Source organism: Thunnus thynnus, chromosome 18 (assembly GCF_963924715.1).
Source record: "Thunnus thynnus chromosome 18, fThuThy2.1, whole genome shotgun sequence".
NCBI lineage: Eukaryota > Metazoa > Chordata > Actinopteri > Scombriformes > Scombridae > Thunnus > Thunnus thynnus.
The window spans coordinates 29921207-29940600 of NC_089534.1; the positions used below are offsets into that span (position 1 = coordinate 29921207).

The 19394-nt window shown below is 41.0% G+C and overlaps 1 protein-coding gene across 2 annotated transcripts in view; it reads right to left on the bottom strand.

Moving 5' to 3' along the window:
* Positions 1-1212: 1212 nt before the first annotated feature.
* Positions 1213-19394, bottom strand: part of hsf2 (heat shock transcription factor 2) — a 34982-nt gene continuing 16800 nt past the window's right edge. Inside the window, exons 7-12 of one of the 2 annotated variants that reach the window (XM_067572277.1) lie at positions 19244-19322; positions 18361-18494; positions 12026-12307; positions 8320-8422; positions 6508-6574; positions 1213-4248 (exon numbers count right to left, since the gene is read on the bottom strand). In XM_067572277.1, the coding sequence (XP_067428378.1) occupies positions 3914-4248; positions 6508-6574; positions 8320-8422; positions 12026-12307; positions 18361-18494; positions 19244-19322 (1000 nt within the window). In that variant the 3' untranslated portion in view covers positions 1213-3913. Of the gene's footprint in view, positions 4249-6507; positions 6575-8319; positions 8423-12025; positions 12308-18360; positions 18495-19243; positions 19326-19394 lie in introns of both variants that reach the window. The other variant, XM_067572276.1, reaches the window with a different exon arrangement.

Here is a 19394-nt window from a genome sequence, read left to right on the forward strand (position 1 = left end):
CTTGCATCTGTGTGGCTGAACTTTGCTAACTGAGGCCTGTAGTTTCACAGACAGCAGTATGAACTCACAGAAAGAGGTATCAAGGCTGAAAAGGTGGTGCTCATTAAAAAAAAAAAGGCTGTGTGGGTTGTCCCTCTATTAAGAAATTAAGTAGCCTCCAAATCAAACTAATCTCCAACTGCTGACACATCTCACTCACTAGCTGAGAGTAAGGGGAAACACTGTCTTAATACCTCATGTCATTAAATGACTTTAAGGATGGGTCTACACATTTTTCAAATCTGTCTTAAACCAACAAAACAAAACTGAAAGGTTTTCCTCACTGTTATTCCTCCTGTTCATACTGACTATTAAAAGATCCCCTTCAAACTTTCAGTGTAAGTGATGGAGGCCAAAATCCACAGTGTGTTCACACAGTCATTTTGTGCAAAAATGCATTTTAATTGTTGATGTGAAGTTTATATGACGCTTCAGCAGTCTAAGTTAGTCATGTCAAGTGCCACATTTATCTGCCACATTTACAGTCTTTTTGGCTTCAAATTCCATCTTTGTGTTTCCTCGGACAGTGTTTCCCTGTTGAGCTGTGATGGAAGTAGAGTAACAAAACAAGGGACTTTGGCACAAAAAAGACTTAACAATGAAAGATATCTACTTGATTTGACTCATTTGGACGGTTTCAGATAAACTATTAAATACTTTTTTTGCACAGGAGGACGACTGGATTTTGTCCCCCACCACTTACATTGTAAGTGTATTATGAAGGGATCTTCTAATGGTCAGTATAAACAGGATGAATGATTATGGCAACAAAAACCTGATTCAATGTTCATTTGGGCACCTGACTGTTGTTTTAAGACAGACTTGAAAAGTTGTGAACCCGTCCTTTAACCAGTATGAATTTTGTGTGCATAAAAAATCTTATTTCTTCAGGAAAGTAGTTTTAGTTGTAGTAGTGGATCTTGCAGTGTGTCCTGGGGATTCTGTCCACATGTTTAAATCTGTCATTGATTAGGCCTCATATTTCATGAAGGCTGCAGCAGATGTGTTCAATGGTGTTGAGACTAGTATCTCTCCACCCTACATATTCCATATGTACAACGCTGGAGAGATAGTCTTACCACTCAGAGAATCTGGATTACATATGTAACTTATATTAAACAGGAATGCATGAAAAATGAAAGCAGTAAAAATGTACAGAAAAACTACAGTGTGTGTGTTCATTTGACATGTGTGACATGTTTTTAATATTTTTTAGACAAATAAGGGGATCTATGACACAGAGGAATAAGATATATCAGGCTTTGGATACATACACAATGCTTGTTAGGGTCATGTCATTGTTGGTTTGGGTCTTTTCATGGGAAATAAAGAATATTTCCTATTAGTAAACAGACAAGTTTCAGGCTTGATCTCCTGTTTCAGTCTCCTGGGTATGTTAAGAAGCAACAAAGCTTCAAATGAACACTAGTTATGCTTTATTGTAACTGCAAGGCTTGCAACAATGACAGTTTTGGGATGGGGACAGGTCACAGGGAAGTCATTCTCTGGCTTTACCAGAAGAAAAGGAGAGAGGATGCAGGCACTTCTAGAACAGACACAGGAGAGGAGTTTCCATTTATCACAACATGAACATAGTGAGGCAACTCAATACCACGAGCTCTACAACAACAAACTGAATGAAATAATTTACAGCTTTTCCACTGTGAGATCAGGGCTCTGCATTCAGCTTACACATTTGACACTTGATTCTTTTTTCAGTTCTCTGGTGTTTCCAAACCGTGAACTGTGTTGACTTATTTAACAGGGGGCTGTGAGATTTGAGGATTTAAGGAACAACTGTGACAAAATTAGGAAGTGTATATTTAAAAACGTGATGAATGTTTTAGCTTCTCATTATTGACAACTGGGACGGTAGACCTTGTAACTGTTCAAGTATGTTGATAGCAGTGATTCACACTGGGAATAGAGGATAACTTTGCTACATGGAAAAAAACAAAGTTGATCACAACATCAGACTGACCAAAATAAATTATTTGTGTCCAAGTTGGAGCATTTCATCATTTCAATACTGTCATGCATGTCCAGTTATATTACTAATCGTTAACACTGGTCCTAAACCTCTATACAATCACCATGATGTGTCACATCCTCCTCATGTACTATAGAGGATGAATGTATTTCTGGTGCTCTTGCGTAAAAGATAAAGTGACACTGGCTGAAGCTTTTTGGGTGTTTTTCCTGTGTTTCCCTCATTTTTTATTTTGCTTCAGCATGAGTCACATGAAAAACATTCACTCTTGGTTTCTCTCTCTCAAACTAAAAGATGAACGTTGCCTGATGATACCCAAGTTCCCCCTCTTCTCTGCATGTTACAGTCACAGTTGGATGGCAGTATCACCTTCTGAACACTTTCAGCAAGTCAGGGTTTAATGACAAAAATTGACACACACACACACCATTCTTTTGATGCAAAGTGTCACAACACACACACACACACACACACAAGTGAAGATATGTCCACTAACAGGGGAAGAAGTTTGCCGAGTTGTCATTATATGAACTTTGGGGAAAAAAACCCAGTTGTCATGTGACCAGAGCTTTCAACTGCAAGATGTGATTAAAAACTAATTTTTGTGGTTTCTAAGGTAAAGAAGGAACTTTCAAGCTCTGACCGTTCAGTTACAGTATATTATTCTATTGCTAGATGAATGCAGAGCAATACTAATGTAGGACTGCCACAACAGAGTGGACACACACGGATCACATTCTTTACATACTCACTTCACACTGCCACTGTAGTTGTATTTTCATGTTTCATCACTCACAGAGCCAGCTCCATCAGATCACTCACCAATGTCACATCTGTATCCAAAAACCTGCTAACACATTCAGACTGTCTATCATCTATTGTACACCTTGCTTTGAAATGTCTGTCTCATCCTCTGCCCTGCCAGACCAGGCTTCACTAACCACACACTGATGTGGAAACTGAAATGACTTGATTATCTGTGTCTTGTTTGCAAGACAGATAATGTACAGTCCCAGATAGTGTACAGTCCCTTCTTGAGAACACCTTTTGTCCCAGCTCTCAAGAATGTTGCCTTCATTAAATAAATGTAGCTAAATTATCTTCCAAAAGTCTGCACTCAAAGAGAAATGAGCTGGCTGAGCACAACACTATCTTAAGGAATGTTACTTTATGAAGAAGATAGATGTGTAGCAAAAACAAAAATGGCAATAAATAGATTTTCAGAAGTATATACAAAAGGTTCAGTCTGCTAATAGCAGTCAGGTGACGATGTCTCCTCACTGATGTGATGCAGTGCTTTACTGATGGTGAAGTTACTGATGAGCAGAGACTTCTGTCTCTATACCTGACAACTCAGAAATGAAGCTATGTGGAGGGAATCTAGGTCCTGCTGTCCTGTGCTTACACCAGCCACAGTTTGTGCCTCTCATGTCAGTTTCAAATCAAAAAAGTTCTCCTATCATCAAAAACAAATAGGTTAAACCTTCAGACACATGGCAGGAAAATCTGTGTACTTTTCTGAACCCCTGCCTGTTTTTCCTTGATTACAGGGTAATGGCAGAATCACTACATGTCTTCACTAGACAAGTCAGGCTACTAAGAAATGCCATCAATTTGTATGACAGTGGTACATGATGAGAGTACCACATGTTAAGTCTTATTTCTGTAACTCAAATGCCATCTTCAATACAAAAGTCTTATGAGGCACGAACTGCAGCTGTTCTTCAGCCTGTCTGGTACTTTCTGATGTTCTGACAACTCAACAAACACACCCCTCAGGCCAGAGAGGTGAGGGGATATTAAACTGTCAGTACTATCTGGAGGAGGGAGGGGTGTAGTCTGTGGCGAGCCAACATCAGTGGGATCAGCATTACAGTCTGCTGCTCACATTCTGTCCAGCAGGGAGGAGTCGGCCTCCGGGCCACCAGGACTCAGTTCACACAGGTAAAAGAGGGTCTCCTCGCTGGCCTCGGCCTCTGTCAGAGGCTCCAGGCGGATCAGAGAGCTGTGGCCTGGCTGCTTCAACTCCAGGCCAGTGTCCAGCAACTCTGCAGGTGGCTCGGCCTCCACGGAGGCACCAGAGCTGGAGGAGGACTGGGAATGGGTATTGGAGGTACCGGTGCTGCTGCTGCCTGGGCCCAGGTCCAGCTCTGGAGGAGGGGTGCAGCCATCAAGGAAGGCCAGCAGTGGGCAGGTGGTGTATTGGATCAACTGCTTATCTGAACACAAATGCAAGAAACTATCAGCCTGGACAAAGTCAGAAATTGAAGACCAAATTGTGCCATTTTTGAATAAAAGAAAGTTTAAGGGGAAACACATGCATGCTCCATAATACATCCATGGCACACACAAACGAAAACAATAGAGGTAAAATGAACTGTATGACTTTGTTGCATTTTCAAAACATCAGAATTGCAGATAGATGACAAGCTGATGACGTGTCTCTGCTTGTACTTTTTTCCGTTTCCTTTGTAGTTTTACAATTTACCATACACTCATCTCACAGTCATCTCAAACTGATACTGTATAGTATGACACAGACCGCATCCAAAATTGTATCAGAGCCGTCTTGAACAGTGTGATGAGCAATAAACTTACATAATCATTGCCGCACAGTATGAAGGCTTCTTTAGACAGCCATCCCCAAAACACCAAAAAAGCCCTGAAGCTGTTCTGTGGTGGAACAGCTCCTTACTTACTTAATTTGTCATCCATCTGTTTGATGATTGAAAGGATCAAGTGTGAGAATGTAATATAGTGTTGGATGGTAGTACACTAATGCACAGCACAGAGTGTGGACAGCATGCAGGATTTCCAGCCAGGGTATAGTTGTAAAGTAGCAAACTTGTGATCACAAGAATGAATGCAAATGCAACTAATATCTACATTATTTGTAACAGCTTGCGATTCTTTCCAATCCTCCCAGTTTAGTCACATTTCCACTGTGCTGACTGGATGACATTTGCAGACTTGACAACAGCAGACAGATGTTACACTTCTAAATGTGATTTTTTTCTTTATTTCTCCATTAAGCGTGGCTGGGTTTGAGGAACAATTAATAACATGAATTATTCAGGATATGGGGGCAGGAAAAGTGATAAATACAGTCATGAGTGTGTGCCAAGCAGCAACCTCAGGGGCTGAAAAATGAAGCCAATGCAGAAGTGCCCAAAACTGCAGTTCCTCGAATGGGCACTGCTGCCACTCATTGCAGCATGCCATCACATTGATGTTATTTTGGATTTGCATAAAATTTAACTGCTAATTGAAACACTGTCTACATTCCTATTAATGAATTAACTCTTATACGTCAGTAGGGATGGGTACCAAACTTATATACTGTTATGACACTGACCGAATTGCTATCGACTGCTTACTATCGACTATCAAAAAACGCCTTGTCGTTCGGAATATCAGAAATATCAGAAACATATTCTGATACCTAACGGAAGCGGAGCTGTCCAGAACATCCGGCTGTAGCTTCTCAACTGAAACAGTAACGGCAGAAACAGCAGCAGTGTCTACAGCGACTCCATCAGTGGCAGGAGGTTGGACCAAAACACGTAACCTACAGATACGAGACAAAGCTGTATTAAAATATCGAAGATGATGACTGTTTGACATCAAAACAGCTTGTAAGGCTCGGCTAACATTAGCTGGGGACTACTATGTTGTTATGTTCAGTGTTATGGTCACATAAAGACTGCTTCACAATGTTAGCGTCCATCGCAAGTTGCTGTTTTGACGTCAAACGATAAGCAATATCATCATCTTTGATATTTTAATACAGCTTTGTCTTGTCTTACCTGTAGGTTACATGTTTTGGTCCAACCTCCTGTTCCTAATGAAGCTGCTGTAGATGCTGCTGCTGCCTCCACTGGCTACGTTTTGAGCTGTTAACCCGGCTAGCATTAGCAGACATTATACTACACAAAACAACTGTCATTAGCAACAGATAAAACTGTTTATGTTAATGTTAATTAGCTGTACAGAGACACTCAACACGCTTTCTTTTTGAAACTAACCAACGTTAAAACTAGTGAGTTTTGCTGATTGATGAGTGTTACAGTCATCACAGTCACAGCACATGCTGGGTGCCACATCCAGACCTCATTAGCTGACATTATGGGTTTAATTGTCGTGCTAAGATTACCTGGATGGCACCAACAGTGTGAAAGTGACTGTGGTAATTAGGTTTATATTTTTTAATGTTATGAAGCTGCTTTGAGTGTGTAAAAATACCATGGAGCTGAAAAATAAAACCCAAGATTTGTGCTGTAATGTAATTTTCTTTTTGTTACAATGGATTTTGTAAAATTGGTATAGAAAAAAGTATCGTTCAGGAAGTGGTATTGAAGTCAAGGTATCAGTATTGAAAAATACAATACCCAGTCCTATATGTCAGTGTAGATGGCAAAAATCACATTTGCTCAGTTCTTCAGGTCAGCTGAGGCTGAAGTGTAAGTGGCTCCACTTACCTGTGTTGCCTTCCTCTGTCCTGCCTCTGTTTAGCTGTGCTGTATTCTCTTTGGAGGACACACTCTCCTGAAAACACATGGAGAGGAAGTGATAATACAAAGCAAACCCAAGAAAAAGATATGGCCTAGAAATGGCATTAAATTGTGTTCCTGATATTTTGTCACCCCCACGTATGTTAATGGGGTGGACAACTTTTCAACTTAAATGCACAATATGTCATTTTAGCCACTAAGGGTCTCTCAATCAAAACAGTAACAAAAGACAGAGTCTGATGACATCGTAAAGTAGCTTCTTCGGGTTAGGATTACTCCAGTGTTCATCATTCCGGATGTTTTTACTGGGAGCCGCAGAGGTCTCCTCCTCTCCAAAACAAACAGACCCGGTGATTAAAACAGGTAAAAACAATGAATAAAGCAGTTTAACGTAAAAAAAAAAAAAAAAAAATCAGTGTTTCTATGACGCTGCTCGGCTGGCACCAGACATCCGGTAGGGGCTGTTAGCTGAGCTGCTGCTAACGTTTGCTCAGATTGTTTCTCTGATAACTTAAGATCAAGAAGTTCAGCAGGTTTCTACCGGGAGCCAAATTATTCACCAAAAACAAACATACACGGGAATAAAGATCGGTAAAAATACTGAATAAAGCTGTTTCACCTGAAAAATCAATATTTATCCAAAGATGTTTGGCGAGCACCGGACTTCCAGGAGGGGCTGCTAGCCGAGCTGCTGCTAACGTTTGCCTAGCTTGTTTCTCTGATAACTTAAGATCCAGACATCTGATTACTAAAATCCTTCATCTGGTTAAAAGATAGTCAAAAACGACCAAGATCTAAAGCGTTTATCATAAAAACGCAGCTTAAAACTGCATAAAAGTCCAGTTATAAAAGTTTCTGTTGAACAACCACAAAGCCGACATATCTTGTATGCATATATTCTTTGGTGGACGCCATTGTGGCAAACAGCCACAATGCCGATGTTTTATCTTGTATGTGTATGATCTTTGGTAGACGCAATTGTAGCGGACAAACACAATGCCGACACATGCATCTTGTGTGTGTATACTCTTTGGTACAGGGGTGTGACGCCATTGACAGGTGACCAAATCAAACGGACCATTACCTTGATTAAAATTACAGATTTCTCTGAGTTTGAAAATTGTTGGAAACATTTGGGATAATGTAAGTACACCACTCAACAAAATATATAACATAGGTCTAGTTGTTTTTAGACATTTTAATGCACAATAGTTACATATTATAGCTTAAATGGACTGTGGTGTACTGGAGTATGACCTCAATAACAAACAAAGTAGAATTATCACCTTTCTGACAACATCAACAAAAAGTGAAAATATATAAGCTTCGTAAAAGTAGGATTTATGGCAGAGCTGTTGTATTGAATTGCATGGTTAGCACATTACCTTTGACTTATCTTCATGTGCGGATGGAACAACAGCCACCATCAGCTGAGTCATGCCCCTCACTCTAAATGCTACCTGTCTGCTGTGTTCTGCTCTGATGACTCTACATGCTGCTGTCTGAGCCTCTGTGCTCAGTCATGCTTCTAGAAAAACTTCTTTGCCCTGTGATTCTGACACATAATTATGTTAACTTCATGTTTCACATTGCTTCCTACAACCAAATTACCTTGATAGGTATGGAAATTTGTGAGCATGATGTCACATTCTCAACAGTGTGTTTGTCAGCTGATCCATAAAGCTGAACGGGAACCAATTAGATATGTTGTGTTCAGTCTGAGGATGTATTGATCAGGTGAATGTGTTCTGCTTTAGTGTGTAAGTGATGTCATTTTACCTCTAGGGCATCAAAATCCATGCCAAACTGTTTTCCATAAAGCATGGCCTGGAAGTCCTCTAGACTGCAATCAATACTGTCCAGATAGTCCATCAGCTCCATCCTGACACACATACACACACACACTCCATTAGTATCTTGCAACTCTTATTTTTATTATTATCATTATTATTATTCTGCACTTGTAGTATTTCAACATCAATGTATCAACAGCACATTGCTCCAGAATGAGTAACACTGCAGGGTGGTATCAGGACTGTGGCTGCCCATTGGAGGGCACTTTAAAAACAGCCACTGTGAAAACAACCATAATATATAAATTAAGTAAAAAACACATAGGTCAGAATATTGCTTTCATGTGTCCATGACCCAGTAGGTAGTCCCGATATTCAGTCTGGTTTTTGGGAGGATGAGGGCAGTATCACAGCTTTATTAAGGTTTTGCTTTATCACTCACTTCTATTTTTGTTTCAGAGTTAAAAAGAATATCAGTTTCTGATGTATTTAATCAAGTTGTTTGTAGATGACAAACTTGAGATGGAGTCATAGACCCTGACTGATACTGGCTTTTTGAGGCTGATACTGACATACATTTGTGAGATGTTGATTGTTTTGATCAGAATTGATTAAATGTGGTTCTTAAAAGAAGTATGACCAAGATATGTAGTGAGTGGGGCATCTTGAAATGTAAAAATAAACTTGGCAGTCCTCTCTTGTGGACAAACTATGCAGTGGAAACATTGGCTGTGTCTGAAATCACTCCCTTGTTCATTCATGTCATGAAGGCACTTGAGAGACTGGTTCTGGCCACCTTGAACCCCAGGTGAAACCAGCTCTGGACCCTCTTCAGTTTGCGTACCAGCCTCATGTTGGTGTGGATGATGCTGTTATCTACCTGCTGCAGCGCATTCACTCTCACCTGGATGGAAGTGGTGGCACTGTGAGAATCATGTTTTTTAATTTTTCCCAGCGCCAGTAATACCATCCCACCAATTCTACTGAGTGAGAAGGTGCTCAGGATGGGTGTCATTGCGCCTACTGTCTCCTGGATTGCTGACTATCTTTCAGACAGGCCCCAGTTTGTGCAGCTGGGGAGCTCCCTGTCTGATGTGGTCATTAACACAGGAGCACCACAGGGGACTGTCCTGTCTCCATTTCTGTTCACTCAGTACACCTCAGGTACTGAGTGAACAGTAAGATGAGGACTGTGACCAGGCTCATTAACATCATGGGAGAGACGGTTGGAGTAGTGGAGCACTACAACTACCTGGGTGCCCACTTGAGCAACGGACTGGACTGGAGGACCAAGACTGACGCTGTGTACAAGAGGGGGATGAGCAGACTCTATTTTCTGAGGAAACTCAGATATTGTATAGACAATGTATGCAACAAGATGCTGGAGATCTTCTACCAGTCTGTGGTTGTGAGTGTCATCTAATGTGCTGTGGTCTGCTGGGGGAGTAGCATCAGTGCCAGAGGTGCCAGCAGGATCAACAAACTCATTCACAAGGCCAGATCTATCATTTGTCAAAACCTAGAGACATTTGAGTCAGTGAGGAACAGGAAGTCACTGAACAAACTGCTCTCCATTATGAACAATCCATCCCACCCCCTCCTTGATACACTAAAGAGACAGAGGGGCTCATTTTCCAACAGACTCATTCAGCTCCGCTGTCATAAAGAACCACACAGGACATCATTCTTACTTTTCACCATAACACTGCAGAACAGCTCATCTCTGTTGCATTACCAACCACTGCACTACACCTGTAAATATTGTTTTTCAGACTTATATCATATACAGTATATCTATTATTCATTGCCACTTTGTCTTGTGCACCTTATTATTACTCTTTTTCTCTACTATTACTGTTTTTGATATATATATTGCACATACTGTAACTATTCAATACTTCAGTGTCTTGCTACGCAGACCTGCAATTCTGCCTTTTAATTTATTGTCATTTGTTCATTTTTTGCCATTTGTTGTAACATGTTATTGTCAGTTTTTCTTGACTATAGTTGGCTATGCTGGTATAACACAATAATTTCCCTCGCAGGATCAATCATTCACTACTCCCTATACACAGACACTCAACAGTTTACTCAGTAGGGAGCAGTAATAAAGACACTCAATTATAGCAAAAATCATGATTATTTTGGTCAATACTGATATTACAATTATTTTATATGATTACTCACTGATTTTGGAAAGAACATACATTTATTGAACTTTTTAAAAAATGTGTCTTTTTAACAGTGAATTTCCTTGAACCTTAAATATAATTCAACTGAAAAACATAAAAAAAAAGAGATAAATAAATAAAATGAATGTATAATATATAAATACATATTTAAATAAATAATATAAAAATAAATAAAAATATCTTAGATAAAAATAAGATCAACTGTGCTGTAGTGCACTTCCACAACCTGCTGAAAACTACTAAACATATATTCAATATATAAATAAATAAAAATATTATTTAGTGATTGTCAAGATGCATGTAACCAGTAGTAACCAGGTTACAGCTGGTTTTCTCCAGAAAGCTGATTTCTTAATGGTCATGTAAACAAGAAACCTGCTTTCAGTAATTGAAAAACCTGGTTTCCAAAGGTAGATTTTATTCCCTGGAGAACACTGATTTCTCTGCCATGTGTAAGCATAACAAGGTTTCTAATCAGCTTTTTACAAGTAAGCATGTGAACAATAATGACTGCAGTCAGAGAATGCACGGCGCCACTTGGCTTGATGAAAGGAGAGATGGTTATACGGGGCGAAGCGTCCTCGTATCTAAAATAATAGCATCCTAAGTCCAACTGAAACTAAAATAAAGTAGCCTGTAGATGACTAAATAAGTCAGTTCACCACTGAACATTTGACCGTTAAATTCAGACACATTCATGCTGTGGGGAAGACCTCTGCTCTGCCTCTCACTGCGCTGTCCCGCTACTCCTACACACTGTGCACTGGATTTATAACACAAGACAAAACCAGAACATTATTTCCAAACAGAATGCGGCACAATAATCGTTTTATCTCGATTATCTTGTTTTCAAAATCCTTGGCAGCCAAAATCATAAATGAAAATAAAATCTGATTAATCACCCAGTCCGAAGCAGAAAACCAAGATTTCAGAATCAACATCATTGTGCGTCATCAATGTCAAGAGTTGCACAACAGTACATATCACATCTATACAGTGTGGAGCATCTACACACTCAGAATTCAGACACCCTGTAAAATGGCAGAGGGTAAATGTAGTGCACTGTATAGTAAATAGGGAGTGATTTGGGACACAGCCACAGTTTCATGCTGATACCTATATCTGCAATAAGGTAATATCAGCCAATTTATTGGTCTAGCTCTAACTCATATCAATAAATATACGTTGGTCAAATATCCAAAGTAGGATTCTTTCTAGTTTTTAGGCAGAATGAAGAGCAGTATTTTGCATGTGTATACAGTACATTAAGTCAATGGTCCATGTTTACTTTCAACTCAATACAGAAAAATGCATCAAAATTCTTCCCTTTGTCTTAACAATAGTACAATGAACTGTTAACAATGTTATATAAAACACATGGAAAATGACAGATTTTCAAGAACACTGGTAGGACCATTTCCTGTAGTTCACTACCAGCCCATTCTTTATAGACCCCAACATAAACTGCATTTTTCTTGTGATCTACCTTGATGTACTTACTTTCCCAGCAGGTTGATGTTCTGTGATATTGCTCCGTTCTCATTCAGTATGGAGTCCATCATTTTGACCGGGTCTTCCAGACTGAGGCCTGACGGTTTATTGAGCTGCAGGGCACTGCTGTTTGGTTCACTGCTGTCCGAAGTGCTGCTCCTCTGCTCCTCTACTGCTGCCAACACAGCAGCCTCTGTCAGTTTGGTGTCATCTGTGCAGGTGGTGCTCGCCTCTGTCTCACCTGGCAACCCTGTGTAGCTGTCCAGTTCTACTTCCACGATTTCTACATCACTGAGGGAGTTTCAAACAGCATGTTATTAACAAAAGACATATTGCTGACTGATATACACACTTAACCAAAGTTTATAGTAAAGGGAATCCCCTCACTCTGCTTTTGCAATTAAAACACTTTATTTATTTATTAAATCAAGGCATCAAGCAAAACTTTTATTCCCTACAGGCGTTCTTCTTTTTCCAGAGAGCTCATACTTGGGGGAAGGTTTTGGGGCCTCTCTGTGCACCGGCACAAGAAAAACTAGATGTTCAAGTCTTTTTCCAAACTTATTCAAAGGTAGACACACATTTATGTATTACAGTATGTTTTTGGCACTAGACCTAATTCTTTGAATTTAAAAAATAATTTGTCACACCACTCAAGAAAGTAGAGGAATTTAAATATCTGGGTCTCTGGCTTGATTCTCAACTTTCTTTTAAGCCCCATTTTGACTCTATAATAGTCTATAATAATAAGTAAGTCTAGATTTGTTTTGAGGTGTCCTTATAGAACCTATCACTGTTTCATGTATGAGTTCCTATATTGGTTAACACCTAAATCTAGAAGACATTTTCACTGGTTGCAATTTATTAGGGTTGAACTCACACAAACTGAGTTTGTGTGGGTTTATCATTATTATTATTATTATTATTAGGGTTCAAACCTCCAAAGGGGTAGAGATAAAGATGGCCACCTCCGTGTATTGCTGCGCAGCGGTTTGTCCTGTTTTGTTTGTAAACTCAGTGTTTTGCTACAGTACCCGGAGCTCTTTCACCAGAGTAGAGCCCAAGAATATCAGGGAGACAACTCCAACCCATGTGTGGAATTACTGGACATTTTGGTGCACTCACCTTTGTTCACGCAATGAAATGGCGCAGGAGAGTGAGAAGAGCCAGAGCTCTCCTGCAGCTCCACCGACAAGGACAACGCGCTCCATTACCAGGTGCATTTCTTTCTAACTTCCTATCACTGTGCAACAAACTAGATGAACTCCAGCTACTGGTGAGGAAGAACAGACACTTTTCTTCATCTTCTGTTTTGTGCTTTACATAAACTTGGCTGTGTGGATCAACACCAAACTCTGAGCTGCAGCAAGTGGGCTTCCAGCTAAATTCACACTAAATCAGGCTCTGTGGTGGAAATGCTAGTCCTTCCATTCATTTGAATGGGGGTAGTGCGTTTAGGCTGCAGGGGTGGGGGCTGCAGAGGAGCCACAGCGGCCTGCGGCAAGAAAGTTGAACAACTTTTGGAGAAACACACCCCGATGTTATACTGGCGATCAGACTGATCAGAATTGTACAACCTTGCCATGGGGAAGGACAAAGACGTTACTAGGAAGAGGGGAGGACATCTCTCTTCATTTGATGACGTTAAAGGTAAAGTTAGGCTTTGCTGACAACTTTCTGACTCATTTTAAAAAAGATAAGAGAAAAAGATAGAGAGAGAGATGAGAGCACCAGTGAGTGAGAGAGGGAGCAGCTATGGTCAAGTGAGCTAGAGAGTGAATAAAGAGAGGGAGCGGAGATAGCGAGAAAGCTGGTGAATCAGATCAATAAAATGTTATTTTCTGATTGTTTCACAGCGATTACGTTCTACAGCACAAATAAACATACCCACACCCTCACATACTTCCATGCAACCCAGCAGCAGTGCTCTGCAACACCTGATTTGGTCTGAATACAGGCTCTGAGGCCTCTTCCCCCCCTTCAACACCTCTCTCCATCTCGGAGAGTGACTTCAACAGGCTCTTTAAGAGACAGAACCCCAGCAAAGCAGATGGACTAGACTCTGTCTCTCCATCCACCCTGAAGCATTATGCTGACCTATAGGTCTCTGGTGTAATAGACATTAAATGTGTAAATAATGCATGTAAACACACTGCGTGATAATACAAGTCAAGGATTTCTGTCTACAATTCTAGAACATGCGCTTCAACAAGCAGCAGCAAAGTCTGGTAGCTCTCAATTTTTACTAAATTTTACTTTATTCTGTTGTATTTCTAGTCAATTGCTGATGGATATTTCTGTGGGGAGAAGAGTTTACTCAAGAGAAGAGCTTCTTTCATTGAAATTGAGCAAATCTGGAGGATACCACCCTATTATAGCGGAGATAAAGAGGTGTTTCCGTGGTTGCTGTGCTGGTGCAAAGGTGAAGGCCAGGAAATGGAGATATAAGCCCTTTCCACCATCGGTCATCATGGGAAATGTCAACTCTCTGCCCAACAAAAGTGATGAGCTGGAGATATTGGTGAAGACTCAGAAAGTATACCGTGAGTGCAACCTCATGTGTTTTACTGAAACCTGGTTGAATTAAAACATCTCTGATTCCTGTGTGGAACTACCTGGCTTCACTCTCATACGGATGGACAGAGACACTAAAGCTAGTGGAAAGAAGAAAGGAGGAGGACAATGGAGCTTTTTCCCTATCTTTATTCAAGAGCGTGGTATATCAATTTGAGAGCATAATTTATTGATTTCACATTCAAATTTTGTAATTTGTCCCTCAAAACCCCTGCCCTCGCACTCAAATAGCCTCTGCTTGCGCTTAGATTTGCTCTGTTTCTGCTCATATTGTGTGCTTGCACTCAAATATAATGTTGCTTGCACAGATTTCCTGCTTCCAAGCTTCAGCTCTTCTCCTCGCACTCAGGCTGCTTCTGCGCCCTCGTGAAACTTCTGCTCTCAGATTTCCCCTCTGCTCTTGGATTTATTGTGCAACAACCCTGTCAAAATCCCCCAACCAATAGAAGGCCAGGTTTAGTGTTGACCAATGAAATGATCCCTGCCCCCTTGCAAGCTTGTTCGCTTTACTTCTTAGAGTGTCCCGTACAGGCGCGTACTCTTTAACTGGGTTCATCCACTCCCGCCCTCCAGGGCTTTATAAAATGTACTTCCCTTGCTTTATTTATGACTTTTGGAATAAAACATTTCACGTTCATTAATACACCAGCACCCGTGATTTTTATGAAAGTAGCTGCATACAGTATTATAGTAGCCGCATGGCACAGTGCCTGCCTGTTGGTGTGTTGGAGGAGAAAACGATGTCACCTTCATCATAAACGTTTCTATGGTTACGCCCATGTGAGAAGGCGAGATGGTCACTTGAACTTCTTTTTTTATATGAAAAATTGAAGTGATAAGCGTTACAAGGACCCACAGTTGTAGTTTTACTTCCTTTTGGGACCCACAGTTGTAGTTAGCTGGTGCTAACAGGCTAAGCTAACCGTGTCAGTGGCTTTGCACTAGCAGCAGTCCGAATGGAGGAGTGCCTGCAGTGCCCGCAGTTGTTGTTTTCCCAGCCTGGGAAAACAACAACTGCGGGTCCCAAAAATTTGAGTGCGAGGGCAGGGTTTTGAGGGACAAATTACAAAATTTGAATGTGAAATCAATAAATTATGCTCTCAAATTGATATGCCATGCTCTTGAATAAAGATAGGGAAACAGCTCCATAGAGGACTGGCTTTATTTGTGAATCAGAGATGGTGTAATCCCTTACATATTACTGTCAAGTAGAAGATGTGCTGTCCAGATATTGAATTACTGGCAGTTGGTATGAGACCATACTATGTACCAAGAGAATTCAGTCATATCATAACAATACTTGTGTACATTTCTCCCAAGGCAACTGCTGATGGCAAAGGTGGAATACAAAAAGAAAATTGAAAGAAATTTACAACACAGCAACATCTGGGAGTTGTGGATAGGAATCAACACCATCTCTGGCTACAACAAAAAGAAAAGACAGCCAATAGTGGGTGATGTGGACAGAGCCAATGACCTTAACCAGTTCTTCAACAGATTTGACACTGTGGCCACAACCACTTCCCCTGCTGCTCCTTCTCCTCCACATGGATGCATCTCCACTGCGGCTCCTTCTTCTTCTCCACATGTGTGTTTCTCCACCACAGTTCCTCCTTCTCCTCCTCCTACACATGTGTCCATTTTGACTGCTGCAGCTACTAGAGATGGAGGTGAAGTTGGAGCTTGGGAGACTTACTCTGGGAAGGCAGCTGGCCCAGATGGTGTGTGTCCAAGGCTGCTTAAAGACTGTGCTGCCCAACTGTGTCAATCTCTCAAGAAGATCTTCAACCTGAGTCTACGGTTGGGGTGGGTCCCGGGTCTGTGGAAAACATCTTGTATTGTACTGGTACCAAAAATAAAATGTTGCACATCATGAAGACCCTGGAGCGTCTGCTTCTACGCCTACTGAGGCTTGAGGTCAAAGACAAACCCGATCCTCTGGAGTTTGCATACAAAGAACACATTGGAGTGGATGATGCTGTCCTTTACATGCTCCACCGTGCTCCCTCTCATCTGGAGGAATCAGGCACTTATGTAAGAATCATGTTCTTTGATTTTTCAAGTGCATTCAACTCCATCCAACCCATCATACTCAAAGACAAGCTCAGAGAGATGGGAGTGAATCCCTCCTTTGTTTCCTGGATCACTGATTACCTGACAGAAAGGCCACAGTTTGTCAGGTTGGGGAACTGTGTTTCTGGGACAGTAATGAGCAGCACGGGGGCTCCACAGGGGACTGTACTGGCTCCATTCCTGTTCACATTATATACCTCGGACTTCAAATACAATTCTCAGTCCTGCCACATCCAGAAATACTCGGATGACACTGCTATTGTGGCGTGTATCAGGAATGGACAGGAATCCGAATACAGGGATCTAATAACAGCCTTCAGTGACTGGAGTCGAAAAAAAACACCTTCAACTGAACACCTCAAAAACAAAGGAAATGATTATGGATTTCCGCAGGTCTAAGCCCCCTCTAGAGCCAGTGAAAATCTGTGGGGTGGACATTGAAGTGGTGCACACCTACAAATATCTAGGGGTCCTTGTGGATGACAAGCTGGACTGGTCCCCTAACACCGACGCCCTCTACAGGAAGGGGCAGAGCCGCTTGTTCTTCCTGCGGACACTGAGGTCCTTTGATGTGTGTGGAAATGATGACCATGTTCTACCACACGGTGGTGGCTAGTGCACTCTTTTTTGCTGCAGTGTGCTGGGGAGGCAGCCTTACAGACAAAAACACCAAGCGATAAGGCAAGCTGGTCAAAAAAGCGGGCTCAGTGCTGGGCAGGAGATTGGACCCGCTAAGATCTGTGGTGGAGAGAGGCACACTGAACAAACTGAAAGCTATAATGGACAATAGCAGACACCCTCTCCATAGCCTCCTGGAGCGACAGAGGAGTAGCTGCAGCAGTCGGCTCCTCTTATTGTGCTGCAGAATGGAGCGATTCAGGAGATCCTTCGTCCCCACAGCAATAAGACTGTCCAATTCTTCCTGAATTGACTGGATAGTTTTTTTTTTGTTTTTTTGGAGGGTTTCTTTTGTTTTTATATTTTGATGAGCTCTTGACAATTTGAATTTCCCTTTGGGGTTCAATAAAGTAATATCTATCTATGTATCTATCTATCTAACCTCTTGCCTCTCAAAGTGCCATGATGAATGATCATTTTAGTATTGATCACTCTCCACACAACATGCATCTCAACAATCACTATAATATGATCTCAATTATTTTGGTGTAATTTATATTTATTTATTTATATGTTGAATGTACAGAGAATCTGGCTGTCTGCCAGTGTTCGGGGTTACTGTTGCAGTGACGGAAAGCTGGTTTTAAAATGTTGTGTCTATTGTGTTACAACGCCTTCCATAGCAGGAGGAGCATGCGGTGTTTTGAGTGTGTGAATCTGAGATCAATTTCCTGGGGCTTTTTACAGTTTGTTTTACGTACACAGTTCAATGGATGGAAGGGGGATGCCAATCATTTTCAGCAACTTGTTGAAAGTGTGTTGAAAGTTTCTTGTGGGTTGGACTATCTGAGCTGTGCCAGACTGCTATGGACGATGTGAGAGTACAGTTTATCACTGCAGTGAAGACATGGAGCAGGAGGTTGTTGTCTCGCTAACATAGACACTATGGTAAGCATAATTTCAGAGCAGACACTTTCCATTTGTCTTGCAGCTATTCAAAGTTTACTCTCATGTATAACATATACTAGCACTTTAAATGCAGTAGGATAGTGTAAATAGTGTCAGGTCAGTAGTCTTACCTCTGTTCATAGGCTCTGGGTGACCCCTCTGTGACCTCAGCCGTCAGCTCTGCTTCATTCTCCGTCAGGTCACAGATGATAACATCATCTGATATGTCGGAACCCTTCACACCATTCAGACTGTTGACAGACGACTTAACAGGACACACACACAGACAAGAGTATAGGTTGCAGAGAAGTCCATTCTCACTATTTCTCCTATATAACACACCATACAGTATATTCAATGATATTTACTTTAACACATAAAATAAGGAAGTACCTGATGTAGGGGTGTAACGGCACACAAAAGTCACGGTTTGGTATGTATCTCGGTTTTGGGGTCATGGTTCGGTACAATTTCGGTACAGCAAAAAAAAAAGAAAGATAGAAAATAATATTTTGGTCCTTCATTTTGAAAAATGTAAACATCCAACAATGGCTCATTGGCCATAACTATTACTGAAAAAGTGTAGTTGTGCTGCAGTGGAGAGGAAAACAACCTCTCTTTTTCTGCACCTGCTGACAGCTATTTTATGCCGATTTATGGTCTAACTCTATCTGTATATAAAGTGGTTCAAACTAGCTCCAAATCCAGCAGGGTTGGAGCATATTTTAATAAGAGCTACCTTGGCTAAGCCAGCTAACATACATTCATGAGCCTGCTACATCTAAGTGGTGCACTGCCAAAACGTTCCAGGTAGAATTTGTGCTCTAGAAATATTGTTCCGCACATTGGACTAAGTGGATTATTAAACTATTTTGAAAGCAATTGATGGTTTGGGATGGATATGCGTGCCGTTACACCCCTAACCTGATGACAACAAGAATACAGTAATTCACTGGTGTACACTATATGTAATACTTCCCATGTTTATGTTACTAGGTAGTGCTTGTTACTGACCTGTTCCACGCACACTTTGTCATCATAGATCTGATGAATGTATTTGGGCTTCTTTCCATTGCTGTTCATAAGAATTGGCCTGCTGATCATAGTTTACAGTACATTAGTGCAAATACACTACACAATATTTACAGATTTAAAAATGAAGATG